This window comes from Plasmodium vivax, chromosome 6 (genome assembly GCF_000002415.2).
Source record: "Plasmodium vivax chromosome 6, whole genome shotgun sequence".
NCBI classification, from domain to species: Eukaryota; Apicomplexa; class Aconoidasida; order Haemosporida; family Plasmodiidae; genus Plasmodium; species Plasmodium vivax.
The window spans coordinates 502,635-517,778 of NC_009911.1; the positions used below are offsets into that span (position 1 = coordinate 502,635).

The 15,144-nt window shown below is 43.9% G+C and overlaps 2 protein-coding genes across 2 annotated transcripts, besides 9 other annotated features; both read left to right on the forward strand.

Annotated features, from left to right (window-relative positions):
* Positions 1-901: 901 nt before the first annotated feature.
* Positions 902-931: a microsatellite.
* A 1,973-nt stretch (positions 932-2,904) lies between these two features.
* Positions 2,905-3,018: a microsatellite.
* A 960-nt stretch (positions 3,019-3,978) lies between these two features.
* Positions 3,979-10,586, forward strand: PVX_110915 (hypothetical protein, conserved). Its single transcript, XM_001608358.1, has 3 exons — positions 3,979-9,854; positions 10,034-10,233; positions 10,375-10,586. Exons 1-3 carry the CDS (start codon positions 4,381-4,383, stop codon positions 10,386-10,388), a joined length of 5,688 nt encoding a protein of 1,895 aa, XP_001608408.1. The 5' UTR covers positions 3,979-4,380; the 3' UTR covers positions 10,389-10,586.
* Positions 7,859-7,878: a microsatellite.
* Positions 7,959-7,980: a microsatellite.
* Positions 8,187-8,209: a microsatellite.
* Positions 8,507-8,555: a microsatellite.
* Positions 10,587-10,613: 27 nt separating the features above from the next.
* Positions 10,614-10,661: a microsatellite.
* An 893-nt stretch (positions 10,662-11,554) lies between these two features.
* PVX_110920 (acetyl-CoA transporter, putative) lies at positions 11,555-14,700 on the forward strand (the record flags this gene model as incomplete). Its single annotated transcript, XM_001608359.1, has 8 exons — positions 11,555-11,732; positions 12,217-12,316; positions 12,456-12,540; positions 12,686-12,870; positions 13,095-13,929; positions 14,096-14,182; positions 14,361-14,418; positions 14,576-14,700. 8 exons carry the CDS (start codon positions 11,555-11,557, stop codon positions 14,698-14,700), a joined length of 1,653 nt encoding a protein of 550 aa, XP_001608409.1.
* Positions 12,559-12,581: a microsatellite.
* Positions 14,701-14,960: 260 nt separating the features above from the next.
* Positions 14,961-14,988: a microsatellite.
* The last annotated feature ends 156 nt before the right edge of the window (positions 14,989-15,144 follow it).

A 15,144-nucleotide genomic window follows, 5' to 3' on the forward strand; every position in this document is an offset into this window, starting at 1 on the left:
ATATGCGCACCATTTCTTTCCTTTCTTTTCCCTTTTGCCATGCGCCATATAAAATGGGAAGGTTTTGCGTTTCGTGAAAATTCAGATATATGGGGCTACTTAACTTAATGTGGACATGGAGAAAAAAACTTGGGACATGGCACATTCACGTGGGAGAGTTATTTTTGCATGCCATAAAAAATAACACGCTTATTGACCGGACAACTGTCTTATAGGGAAATTCAAACAATTGTGTGCTCGTGCAAAGTGAACATTTGGGTATTATGCCTGTGCATATAAAGCCGTGCTGTAAGCAGACAACCCCTTGAACGGTCATTTTTCGCAAATCAAAACAAAGAAAAGGCGAACGCTTGCAAATTACTGTACGAGGGCCAAAAAAGCGTTGCGCCAGTAAATGTTTTCTTAACATTTTGTAATTTCGCACATTGCGTAAAAAAAGACCTCTTTCGGGGGACCCCTACTTTTTCCCTTTTAAGGATACTCATTTGGACAATTTTCACCACGCAGGCGTAAAGCAGCTTTCGCCTAACGTTGAATGACAATGTGCAACTTTTTAAGCTAGCCAAAAATTTACTTAACCTGGTTAATCTGTGTGTGTGTTTTTTTTTTTTTTTCCCACATGTTCATAAAATGTGCCCCCTTTTTGGCTTTTCACCTGAACAGGTAATAATTTATCTCTCCCACTTTGGCAGCGACAAATTTACGTACATTCAAAAGCGCTTATTAAAAAAGGAAGTGCGCAGGTTGTCCCTTTTTTACCAATCACACTGTATTTATGAGGACATAAGGCATGTGTATAACTTGTGCTAGCATGCCCACAGTTGGGGTAAACACTATTTCGTAAAAAAGGTATACGGCTGAATGGCAAAGTTGTAGGCCAGCCGAACAGGAACTACTTTTACGAAATAAGAATGGTACGTTCGTAAGTTTATGCATACATCCGTACAAATTTCCTGTTATGACGTTTTTTTTTTTTTCCCATGCTGTATAATAAAACAATGAGCGGAGCGGTAAAGTGCAATGTTAAATTGTCATGTACGAAGCGCGTCCCAGAGCATACTTACCAAGGAAACCTTTTTTCCTTTAAAATTGGGACACTAAAAAATATTGCTAGGCGGCATTAAAAAAAAAAGAAAAAACCCAAAAACTGCCCAAGCGGAAAGAGAGAAAAAAAAAATCCCTAAAGCAGAAACATGATTGACTGCGCTTTATTTTGCATGGCTATTTAAGCATGAAATAAAAGGGGTAAAACCGAATGGAAAAAAGAGCCAAAACTTAAAAAAACGACTGAACTGCGTAAAAGCTTAAGCAAAGATAACTAATAAGCCAAGCAAAACGACTAATCTGAGTAAAAGATTACGCAAAATAAAACTATTAAGCCAAATGAAACACCTAAACTGCGTAAAAGACTACGCAAAAGAAAACCGTTAAACCGCGTAAAAGTCTAAGCAAAAGAATACTACTAAACCGCGTAAAGGTCTAATCAAAAGAAACCTATTAAACCGCGTAAAAGACTAAACGAATTACTGCCCATCCCTTCAAAATCTCCCAAGTCCCCTAGTAAAGCCTTTTCCCAGGGGAAAAATAAAAAACCCGTATGCATGCCACTCGCCACTCGTATTTTTTTTACATTGTTTGCAATCCCTGGAAAAAAAGGGACTCTCGTATTTCAATTTATTAATTTTTTGGGCTTTGTATAAAATTCTACGAATGAAAAATAAGCCGCACGGTTTTACATAAACCACAAAAAGGGAAGAATAAAAGTGAGTCGCCGTGCCTTCAAAAAAACATGCAAGAGTATTAAGCCTTTTCAGAAATGCGTACCCATGTACTTATAATAATATTTACTTGTACGTAGTACTATATACACTGGATTGTTCGCTCATTTTTACGCGCGCGACGTTAAGTACATATTATATTGTACATTTACATATGTATGTCCTGAAGCACAAAATTTACATACGCGCTTGTATACAATAGTATGCAGGAATATGTATCAGTATAATGCTGCATTACGGCATACGCGTACGGCACGGGCAATATAATATACATAATATATGCGGTACTACATGTACAGTTTTATGCCCCCCACAAAAAATTCGTCCATCCCAAAAGCCTTCATATTCTTCATTCATGCATAAAAAAAAAACCTCCGGCAAATTAAAATAAATTTTGACGTACGAAAAATTATGAGCAAAATTTAATTGAAAAAAATGAAGTAAAAAATTATGCGAATGAGAAATAAGAAAAAGAAAAAAAAGTACATACAGTATATATAGTTATACAAATATACGTATGAATGAATATGCTTAAAAGAAAAAAAATCAACATGGATATAACCAAAAAAAGAAAAGAACTTTTGCCAAATTGTACATATGAATATATACTTGTTTAATCACATATATGCATATGTATATTATATAATACATACATAATACATACAATACATACGTATATATGCTATTTTTTATAATTACTTTCATTTTACAGCTACATAACACGACATTACATTTTTTGAACTGTAAATTTTTGTTTATGTATAATATACGCAAAAGCATGGCGTATGAGGATGTATAAGTTATGCGTATATGTATATATATGTATATGTACGTATACGCATATTCTTACGCATATGCATGTTTGCGGCAAGCATTCTCATATAACCCTGCGCGTTATATATGAACATTACTATGCCAAAGGGAAAAAAGCATTCATGCATTTCTGTTTGCAAGAATTGCGGTGAAGTGCCATTTATAAAATTGAGCTTTCTTGATTTGCTGACGTAAAACTGGACCATGATTAAATGTATTTAAATGTATACATAAATGCGTATATGTACGCGTATACATAAGCGTATACATATGCAATACATATAAATACATATACAATACATATATAATACATATATACCTCTTACGCAAGCATTTTTATGTGACCATACGCCACGTACGTTCACGCATTGCGTACATGTATACATACGCGAGCTCTTCCGCCCTCGCCGTTTACTGCAATTAAGTTGTATCGTTTTGAAGGTGTTCACGAAAGAGTCATTTTACGTACACAAATATTATACATACGTGTATAACTGCCTTTTTTTTTTTTTTTTTTTAACACTTGTTTAAATGTTAAAAAATTGGATTATACGTTAATTCAATTTTATACGTACACAATCAATCGGTAGTTTCACTACTTCGCGTATAACATGTTCATGTATTTAAACATATATGCGCAAGCAAGCAAGCAAACAAACACATACATCATGATATATGTACATACATGCACAATTTTGTACATATAACGTGTATGCGTATATACGTGTATATATATATATGCGCATATAAATATATGTAAATATATATATATACATACATACGTATATATGTGGTGAGTGTGCCCCCCTTTTTTCCTGTAAAATTTTACTTTTAAAATTGAAAGTTAACACCACTGCCAAATCGATTGCTTGGTACTCGCCACCTGCGAAAGAATTTAAACCTTCTTACCTTTGCGCCATGTACATTGTTCATTGTTCCCATTTCCTCACGTGGAACAGCTGAGAGGGAAGAAGAATTTATAGTCATTACGTACGCGCGTTACGCCTGCGCATGTATATGTTTTTATGCTTATACATACATGTGCAAATGTAATACACGTGCTAACAGTAGCAGTTCACGTAAATGAACGCGTTAATGTGAATTCACCAAAAAAATTCAGTTGGAACAAAACGTGAACATATGTACATACACATGCGCTTGTTTAGATTTAACGACAAGTGAGAGAGGCCAACACGGTTTATAATTAGTGAGAGTTATTTCACCCCCATATACCATCACGCTTAAGCGGCTTTTTTTTTTTTTTTTTTTTTTTACATTAAAGTTTCTTTTTTTCCCCTTCATTGTATTATATACCCCCCCCACCTTCTCTTCACATAATTATAATTCATGCAAATATTTATAGCGCTCTATTTTGAATAATTGTAAAACAAAAACAGTAGCCTATGCAGAAATATGCTCACAGCGTATGGAAGCACTGAGAAGTTGCAAAGCATATCTTGCCTCTAAATGTTTTGTACCCTTCGCTGTGTATTATACGCATATATACACCCACACGAGTGAACCATTTTGCAGAAAAAATTGCCTTCACGTCATGTAACATTTATGTACCGCCTCCCCCCCCTCTTTTTATTGGGATGAATAAGTGCGAATACAAGTATATACCCACGCAGAAGTGATTATATACTTGTATAGACGTACATTCCCAATCGCGTGTGAGGAGTTGTACCTACAATCGGTATATTGCATTTATCTGACACGCGTACAAACGGAAGGAAGGGAAAAAATATAGTAAAAAAAAGAATATGCAATATATTAACCAATTAAAATAATGGAAAAATCATCTACCAACGAAACAATGGTTCTAACTATAAAAAATTTAAGCAAAAGTAAATGGAGTTCACTCTCCAAAAAAAAGGTGGAAGACAAGTCTTGCTACTCCCCCAGAACAGAAAAATTAATTGATATAATCTCCCCCATTCTGGACTACTATGGGTATAATAAGGAGGACGTGTACAACTTTATTAGCTTGTACAAATTTGACATAGAGAAAATTCAGCTGGAATTGTGTAACATTATGGAGTCCAGGGAAGAAAATGACGAGGGACTGTGGGAAACTGTGAAAAGTAAAAAAAATAAGAAACCAGCCGAAAAGAATAGCAAAAAAAATAATTTTTTGCAGGGCAATTCGGGGAGAAAAGATAATAAACAAATTGGCAAAATATTTCCCAAAGGGTTAAGATTAAAGGAAAAGGATCCTCGGAAAAATAAAACGACCATCACAGGTTCGTCCCTTGCTGTTGGCCAGTATAGTAATAATAAGCCCTTCACTTCGAGTAACCATAAAGTCACGCACTTTGTAAGCAACGGTGCAAAGTATGAGAACTCGTCCACCCTACATGAAATTAATAAAAAGATTCCTGAGGAGCGGGGCTTGAAGGAGAAGCTGGACGCGGACAAAGGTGCAAGAAAACTTGTGAATATAAAATCGTTATCAGCAGTAGCAGCGTCGGCGGCGTCGGCGTCGGCATCTGCGACAGCATCTGCGACAGCAACCACTGCTGCCCCCGCTTCAGCCACTGCGGCTGGGGGAGCAGACGATGGAGCGAATCGCGATGCGGCGAAAAACTCCAAGGGGGCCAGCAAAAAGAAGGGAACGTTAAAATCGGAAGAAGAGAAAAAAAAAGGTGTGAATGAAAGTTACGATGAGGATTTCTTGAATAATAACCCCCTAGAAGAAAGGGACCCAAATAAGAGAAAAAAAAATGCAATTAAAGAACCAGACGGGGTGGTGAATGAAGAGCATTTTGCAAAAGGGAGAGGAGAGGATAACTCGAACAGAAAGGGTAACAAAAGTGGGTACAACAACGTTGGCAGTAGCAGCGTTAGTAACCACCATATTAATAGTCATTACAACCAGTTTGATAAAAAAAAATACGCCAAATTGGAAGACGGAAAAGCGCCACCCGCAGCCGCATCCACATCCGCCGCAACTGGCGGAGGATACAAGTCCAGCGATGAGCACAGCATTAAAAAGGACTCCAAGGGGAAAGGAGCAATCGGCACCACCACCACTACGAACAGTGGAAGTGGTAACCAACACTCCTCCAATGTGGGCACCAACGGTCTCGGAACAAGCGCGATGGCCACCAGTGCCAGCAGGTATAGTAACTTTAACTACCATGATAAATATTTTAATAAAAACTACAACAGGTATAGTGGCAAATCTATAAATGATTCGCTAATCCCAAGAAACGCCAAGCAGAGGTTCCCCCCATTTAGTAATAAATCCACAGGGGTGTACAGCAGCGCGGGAAATCATAGCTACTTTAGCTCATACGCAAAAGGGGGACTCAAGCAGCCGCCCTATTTGAGCAAGAGCAGCTTGAGGTCCAAGAGAAACACTAGTAAGAATGGAAGTGTAGATTACGATTACGAGAATGAACTTTACAACGGGGAAAAACTCGCTCCTGATGCGGGGAATGACCAGTCGAGTAGCATATACAACGAAAACGACCACTCTGTTAAGAAGAAGGGGGCGACTGAAGCTGCTAAAAAAACGGGCACCGATAAGGCAACGCCGAGCACGTCCTACGCGTCTGTTGTTAACAGTAAAATGAAGCAGTCGCCATTAGCACCGCCCCTAGAAGAAGCAAAAGCCGCAGAAGCGAAAACCGCGGAAGCGAAACGAACCGGAGCGATGAACACGCAAATTGTGCCGAATAATAACACCTCAGTGGAGGAAGAAAAAAAAGAAAAGAAAAAAAACAAATGTCAGTTAATCCCAATAAAGAATAACCAGCCAGAAAAGCTGTGGGTATCAGTCATCACCAAAGGTGTTGCTACCACGAGCAATAACAACGCGAATGGGCAGGATGTCGGTGAAAAGGTGGACCCTTCCGGCGCGAAGAAAAATACCCTCAGCAGTTCCAAAGAATTGAAACCCGAATCGGCCTCGCAGCAGGGCATCAAGAAGGCAGCCGAGCAGAGCGGCAAGCCTGAAAAGCAGAAGAAAAAGGGAAAGGGAAAAGAAAAAGAAATGGAAAGCATTTCCAGTAATGTGTATCCTGCTAGCAGCACTGCAAATGATACCAACCTCAGTAGCAGCATTAACGCAAGCTACAAAAGTGGCGACCATGTGAGCAAAGTTCGCTCCAAAGGGGAAGACCAGCCTGATGGAGAAGAACCGCGCATTGGAAAGGGAGCCCAGTTAAGTTACAGCAAGGATGGAAAAAATGAAGCCGCGCTTGGCATCAAAAGTAACAACAAATCGTCGTTCCCCGAGGTGGACGCGAGCAAAGCACAACCATTTGTAGATCAGCAGGCCAAAATGGAGAAGGAAAAATACGCAAATGAAAGCAGCATCGCAAGCAAGAAAGAAACCAGCGATGCCAAAAAAATCAGCGAAACGAAGCTAGATACTGATGATAAGAAAAAGAAAAAGAAGAAAAGAAACGACCAGGATGTGGTCTCCACCCCGAATAATGATAGTACCACTTCCACCCGGGTGAAAGCCCCGTCAGCTTCCCCATCGCACGAGATGAAGAGAGGCAAAGGCAGCAAACTGGGCAGCAAACTGGGCAGCAAACTCAGCAGCAACAATAATAGCAGCCTGAACTTAACATTCAGTGCGGAGAAACTGGTGTCAGACGATTTTAGCCTATCGGAGGGCTACGACGGAAAGGAGAAAAATAGCATTCCTATATACATGCCGAATTTGGCACTAATGGGGAACAACACCATGAACAAGAAGATTTTCTTCGGAAGTATTAACATCACTGGAAATCAAATCGAAAACATTGACGTGATGCCGGATGGAAAGCTGGAGCACATCAGGAGTAACGGCGTTAACAGCGGTGGTAGCGGCGCGTACGGCGAGGCCAGCGGTCGCTTCGGCACCCAGGGCGGTGGCTTCAACAACCAAGGCAGCACCAGCTACAGCCACGGCGTTAGCAGCTACAACACGCACGGAACTAACTACGGCAGCGGCGCAAATAATAACACGACCACTAACAATAGTGGCAACAAAATGATGCACACCGATAACAGGAAGAAGAATAACCTCAGGAAGAATTACGGCATTGATGCGACCCCCATGGGAATGAACAACGACCACATGGGCAGCGGCAATCATAACCGCTCCTCCGCCATGCATCACAAGGAAAGCGACAGTAGGGACTACGACCACGGCCATAACGACTTCAGAGGATCAAAGGAAAGAGAATTTAAGCACTTTGATTTTAAGAGCAGAAATCACAAGAGAGAAGATAACAACGATATGCTTAATGAGAACAAACACAAGTCCCTATTTTCATCTTCCAATAGTAAGCATGCCCCTCATGTGCATGCCAAATCGCAGAATTTGTACCTACCCAAAATGACAACGACAACATCGTCGTCCTCCTCTGTCGTGGCTGCTACAGCGGCGACGGCGGCGTCAGCGGCGGTGGCGTCCTCATCGTCAAACAACCACCACCACCACATGCATAACAGCAGCGGCAATGTGGGTGTGAACAGCGGGAACCAGAATGCGAAGCACCTGTTGAGCAGCTCCTCATCCGTTTTCATGAACCAATCGCCGAGAACGAACGGCTCGCAGGACAATTCCTCCTCGGCTCTCATGACTGGGAAGGGAAGCAAGTACGTGCAGAGCTCGCTGAAGAGCAAGAACTACGACCATGAAGCGGACGACGCCGGCTCGATACAGCTGAACCAAATTTCGCAGAAGTTTCTGCACGGAGGGAGCGGCGGTAGCGGTGGCAACGGTGGAAATAGTGGCAATACTGGCAACACGGGCAACATTGGAAGTGGCAACACGGGCAACACTGGAAGTGGCAACAACCTGGCGAGCCCCAGCTCCAGCGCGAACATCGCGGCCGGCAACACAGGCGCCAGCAGCACCGGCGTGTCCAACAAAAACACCAACACGGATGTCAGCAACATCAATTTGATGAACATGGGAATGAACAACCTGAGCAATAATAACATGTACAATTCGTATAACTCCCCCCCAGGGTTGGCCAACCAATTTAACTACTCATTCACCAACCTCTCCTACCCATATAACAACATGCATTACAATGGCTATTCCACGCAGACCTTAGTACCGCAATACGGCCTCATCAACAACCACTACACAAAGAACAATAGCATGCACAATAATAACTTTAACTACAATATGAATTACGAAAATTTTGATGAGAGCAATTTGTATGGACATAATAACAACATGCACATGAACAACTACGTCAACTACATGAACGTTAATGTGAAGAAGAATCAGCTGAACAACCTGGACGATGATAATTTGAGCAACTCTGGTGAGGTGTCCATATCTGGGTCGCTGCAGCAGCCGCAGAGCCTGCCGCACGACAACAATCAGGGTAGCTCCAACCAGAACTCGAGCAGCGCCAATAACAGTAGCGGTGGAACTGGCGGTGGAAACGGCAACGCCAACAGCAACGGTGGGGGTAATGCTTGCCTCGACGGAACCACCAACAGCGGAATGAACAACCTGTCCCTGAACAACATTAACATGAACAGCAGCGTTAACCCCAACTTGGCCATGTCCTGCACGGCGAGCGCGACCGGCGAGTTGAAGAGTAAGCAGCAGATAGGCAAAAACATGAGCGACATGCAGCTGCAGCCGCAGGCCATCTCTACCCTGAAGCAGAACCAGACGCAGCAGGGTAAAAGTGGCACCAGTTTGAACACCACCCAGCAGCAACACACGTCGAACCAGCACAGCCAGAGTAAGCACACCGGACAACAGCACCAACAGCAGCAGCACCAGCAACAGCACCAGCAACAGCAACAGCAACAGCAGAACTTGCTAAACAGCAATAATAACAGCTCCATAAACCAGTACGCGCAGAACCAGATAAACCCAAACAACTCGCAGAACACGGCCTCCTCCACGTCTTCCTCCCTCACGGGCAAAGTCGAAACCAACAACCTAAGCAGCGGAGCGCAGAACAACCAGAACAGCCAGAACAGCCAAAACAGCCAGAACAGCCAGAACAACCAAAGCCACTTCCTAAACAAACAGCTGTACCACAACAGCAACTACTACAATGTGAATTCATCCAACAACTATAACATCCCCCCCGGCTTTAACATGACCCAGGAGAAGGAGCAGAACAACAACTACCTGAGCAACAACGTCTCCTCCTCCAACGCCAACTCCAGCGTGGCCGCCTACCGAAACAACTGGAACAATATCAACGAGAAGAATTTGAACCACTACAGCTTGAACTACAACTATAATAGGAGCACCAAGAACAACTTCAACTACACCAGCAATTTGTAAGTGGGAGGGGAGCGAAAAGGGGGCCAACGGAAAGGCGGCGAACGGAGAGAGGGCCGTTCTACCCCCCAGTTTGCAGCCCATTCTGTTGCCCACACACGCTCTCCCTTTTGCACCACCGCTTACCCTTCAAACCACATACATATATTCCCCCGCTTCTCCACCCCCCATCGCGCAGGAACTACAGCAGCAGCAACGGGTACAACGGCACGCGAGACAACACGAACAACTTCTTCAACTACAACAGCTTCAACTACGCCCTGCAGACCCCCCCCGGCCTGCAGAACTACTACCAAAATACGCAGTACCAGCAGCAGAACAGCTACTCCAACCGCAACTACAACTACACGGGGTACAACAACAACCTGTCCATGTGGAGTAAGTAGCGCGAGGTGGCTCTGCCCGCGATTGGCGGGCTCCCCGTTTCGCCGATACGCAGCCGCTTCGTGGCAGCACCGCAGCTGCTCCGTAACCGTTTTGACACCGCTTTTAACCGCGCCCCCTTTTTTCCCTTTTCAGATAGAGAAGAATGATAGCCCACGGCCCGAGGATTGCGCACCCCGATTGTTTAACCCCGCTTAACTTTTTTTTTTTTTTTCCCTTTTTTTACGTGTCATAATTTTTTTTTATAATTAACCCCCCCTTTTTTTTTTACATCCCTTGATTAAACTCAAAGTTCCTATCCCCCCGTTTTTTTTTCTTTTTTTTTTTTTTTACGCATTAAAACGCTTCTCCTTTTTAAAGAGCATTTTTTGTTTCGGCAAAAGAGGTCTCCGTGCGTAGGACACACTGCACGTGGAGGTTTGTCTATACATGTGTAGCGTCCAAATGGTATACAGCTTGGTAAAGTGGGCACCCGCGGGGGGTGAAGCACTGCTTGGGGTTGTCTACGCGGAAAGGTAGACCCGTCGGTGTGCAGGACGTGTAAGCAAATGGGCATGTATATGTACACATGCTTACGTTCTGCCAGTGACACAAATTAACGCGTCCGCTTTGCCCCGTGAGCAAACTCCTCAGCCAAGGGTGTCACGAAAAACGTCAAAGAACAAAAACAATTCTTCGCAAAGCGTTAACATGTACACATATTGGCACACACAATGTTAGTAAAAAGATGTGCGCTCGTTTTTTTTTACTCCTCAATTGAAGCTGCCAAAGGTCTAGTTTGTGAAGGGGCCTATTTTCAACTCCGCCCCCCCTCCTATTCTTCCCATTCCTTCGAAAGTTTTCCTGCCTAAGTCTTTTCCCCATGAGAAAAAAAACGCAAAAAATAAGTAAAAAAATACGTAAAAAGGTACATGAGAAAATGCGTAAAAAAACACACAAAAATATACATAAAAAAACACACAAAAAATTCGTAAAAAGCTACATGAGAAAATACGTAAAAACGCACTTCAAGCGCAATTATTCAGGTGTAATTTTTTTTTGAAGGCACCCAAAATGAGGGGAAAAATAACTGACATTCCTGCGGAGGAAAAAAGAAACAAAAAAAAAGAAAAACAAACAAACGAACAAACAAATAAACCACTTAAGGGACAAACAAAACAGCTAGGAAGAAAAAATCGATTCAAGGGATATAAGCAGTTTTTAAGAGGTTCCCCAAAGCGGTAGGTATACGAAGCAAACCAAGCACACAAGTAGCGCGCAAAGGGAAGCCTACGATATTTTCGCAAAACCGAAAGATAATTACACAATTTCCATTATGACCAAAATTGTAAATGACAAAACTGACGCGAATGTATTGAAAGAGAGGAAGCAAAAACATGGCGCTGTAAAAGATGGAGGGAGTTACTGTAAGGATGAGGGGAAAGTGAAGGTGCCCACCAAGGGCCACGACTTTTACAATATTATTTTTTTACTGTTGCTATATACTATACAAGGTAATCATGCATTGTGTGCTTCGTCCGAGAAAGGGACTGCCTAAGCGTCGCACTACCGTGCCTGTATAGGGTACACAGTTGTGAGGGGGGAAATGGGAAAAATTGGGGAAAACGGGAAAAACGGGAAAAAATGGGAAATTTTGGCAAAATTGGAAAAAGTGCTCTCCCTGTTGCTATTCAGGAGTGGCTCTGGGGGGGTCACAACGCCAGCATGTTCCGCACTCCCGTGTGGACGCCCACATGTAAATGAATACCTGCACATGTCGGTGCGTGCGAAGGGACACAGGACGGGAGAGCGCAGTGCAGCGAGCTTTCCTCTCCGCATGCCATCACCACGCTGATTCGCGGCGGGTTGGCATGTTCATGGATCTGTTGAATAAGACACTGGGCGGCTCACCATAATGCCTTCCCGTGTAATGACGTGGCTGCCGCACAACACATGTGCCTCTACACACACCTATGCGCGCTCCCCCCTCTTTTTAAGGCGTCCCAATCGGGGTCTCATCCGTGGTCCCGCTAATAATTCAAGACAAAGTGAGCTACTCCCAGTTGAGCATTTTGTCTCTAGTCAGCATACCCTTCAGGTGAGCACAAAAAATTTTAGTTTTTCTCCTGGGGATGCCTCCCAAGTGGGGAAAATTCGGGTCTGCTTCGACTCCTTCCGATGCTTTTTCTCCCCTACTGCTGTTCATTTTTTGGACCCCCTTTTTTAATTCCCCTCAGCTTAAAACTGCTGTGGGCCCCGCTTGTCGATTCGGTGTACCATAAGAAAATCGGCAGGAGGAAGAGTTGGATCATCCCGCTTCAGGTATTTCATGGGGGAGGAAAAACCATGCGGCACACGACAAACCGCCGATCGAACACATAAGCGGTCTGCCAGTTTATCGAACACAAACGACCTGCCAATCGGCGAAACCTCTCTTACTTCATTTTCAACTCCCCCCAATTCGCAGCTAATTTGCAGCTTCTCCATGATTTGCTGCGGGAACCACGTGAGCGTGTGGCTGGGGGAAAGGGGCCACATGGCGAACTTGTACTTCCTGACGGCCTTCTTCTTCGTGCTGTTCTTTCTGATGGCCACCCAGGATATAGCGGTCGATGGCTGGGCGCTGACCATGTTATCCGAGGAGAACAAGGGGTAAACGCAAAATTGGAGCGGAAAAGCGCCAGCGGGGAAGGTGCAAAATGCCAGTGGAGCAAACGGGGGAGGGAGTCCCTTGATGAGCTCCTATCCGTACACGTTCCTCTTAAATAACGCACACAGATGAGAAGCGAGAAAGACGCCCCTCATGAGTGACCCCCTGTAGAGAGGTCTCCCCACTTTGCGTTTTTTTTTTTTTTTCCCCCTCTTCCACCCCGCAGACTTGCCTCCACCTGCAACATCCTCGGACAGAACATCGGCTACTGCGTTTCGCAGTTATCCTTCCTGACGTTAAACAACAAAAACGTCTGCTTCTACATTTTTAGGAAGTACATACAGTGCATGCACTCTATGTTTAACCAGTCTAGCCACTACAGACAGTTGCACGAAAATATGGACGTAATCTACCCATCGTTTCAACCCTTCGTGGATATGAATATCTTTTTAAAATTTTGGGGAGTATTCATTCTCGCGCTGACCATCCTGACTTGTTTTAAAAAGGAAATGATGGACGAGAATGGGAAGGAGAAGAGTGATGGCGCGGTGGTGAACGCCCCCAGTAAAAAGAACCTCCAACCCAGTGGAGCAAACCACCACAAGGAAGGCTCAAACGAATTCGCGAACTCCAAAGACACGTACAAAAACCTGTACCAACTGCTGTTCCTGCCGCCGATGAAAATATTCATTTTCATATTCCTCCTGAACCGCTTCCCATTTGCCTCCGTGGAGGTGGGCACCAATTTCAAAATGCTCAAGAAGGGCATCACCAAAGAAGAATTCGCCATCTTCAATCCCTTTTTCATTCCCATATCAATCATCTCATCAGCCATAATAGGAAAAATTACACAAAATATAAAACCCCTCAGTATATATTACTACGGATATTTGCTCAGATACTTTTCCAATATCATTTTGTCCACCCTGCTACCCCTAACGGAGTATATCTATTCGCGTAAATCTGACCTTCCGCAGATTTACTTTTATTCCTACTACCTGTACATTTTCGTGGCGCAGGTTTTTAACCACTTTTGCATCGACCTCATGACGGTCTCCTCGGTAAGGGAGGGGCCTTCCACGGGGGGAGCCAGAAATTTGTTGCCCCGAGCAGAGGGAGACTTCCCCCGGGGGGAATTCTGCCACGCGGAGGATGTCACCACGCACATCATTGTTCAAACCGCCGCCCTTTTTGATGCCCCCCACACCGGTACCGCTCCCCCCGCAGATGAGCTTCCAGAACATAATTTCGGACCCCGAAATTGGGGGGACCTACATGACCTTTCTAAACACCGTTAACAACATGGGATCGCACGTAACATACAAAAATGATGACGCATGAGTGGGGAGAATCACTCCAACGGCAGAAGATAAAAAAAAAAAAAAAAAAAAATAGATAACCGATTTGTCGAAAGAACAACCCAGAGGGATCATTTTTCCTGTCCACCGACACTCCACCTGTTTTTTTTTTTTTTTTACTTCCCCCTTTTTAGTGGTCAACCATATTTCTCTGGCTGCTGGATTATACCGACCGAACGGTGTGCTACGGAGGTACCCCTAAAAAGAAGAATATGTGCACGTCCTTTTCTGCTGTGTATAATCAGGGCTGCATGATCCCTTGCGAAGTGGCTCCTCCAATTTGCCTCACCCACACATACGTAGTACACGTGGAATTTCTTACCCCCAATTTTGCTCCCCTTCCTATCAGGGAAATGCCTGCTGATTGATGGCTACTACACGCAAATGGTGTTCTCCTTCATCATCGGGATACTCATAAACAAGTACATCACAAGGTGCATCACGAAGCTCCAGGTGGGTGTGACCAACAACTGATGGGGGCGCACGCGCAGTGCGGGGGGAGAAGCGCCCCTTTTGCCATGCCCATTTTGCACTGCCCATTTTGTACTGCCCATTTTTCGCTCCCCATTTTGTACTGCCCACTTTGCGCTACCCCTTTTTTGCCCCCCCTTAGGCCTTCCCCATAGAAGACTGGCGCACGAAAAACGGCGGAGGCGAAAAAAAAACAAAATGAGCAGCCCAAAAAACAAAGGACAGCGTTCCACCTTTGGGCTGGTACCCGCTTCTCATGGCCACCTGTCATTTTTTAATTCAAATTGCATTTCGCACGTTTGAAAGCAACCGCTTTGGCGGATGAGGAGCACGAGGGGGAAAAACGCACGGGGGAAGATAAAGAGGAAGGGAAAGGAGAAGGGAAAGGAGATGGGAAAGAGAACGGGAAAGGAGATGGGAAAGAGGACGGGAAAGGAGAAGGTCGTC

Bases quoted from the DNA above. Each gene is read 5' to 3' on its own strand.
- PVX_110915 (XM_001608358.1), top strand. From the start codon at position 4,381: ATGGAAAAATCATCTACCAACGAAACAATGGTTCTAACTATAAAAAAT. The intron at 9,855-10,033 runs GTAAGTGGGAGG...CCCATCGCGCAG, and splicing joins TTCAACTACACCAGCAATTT to GAACTACAGCAGCAGCAACG.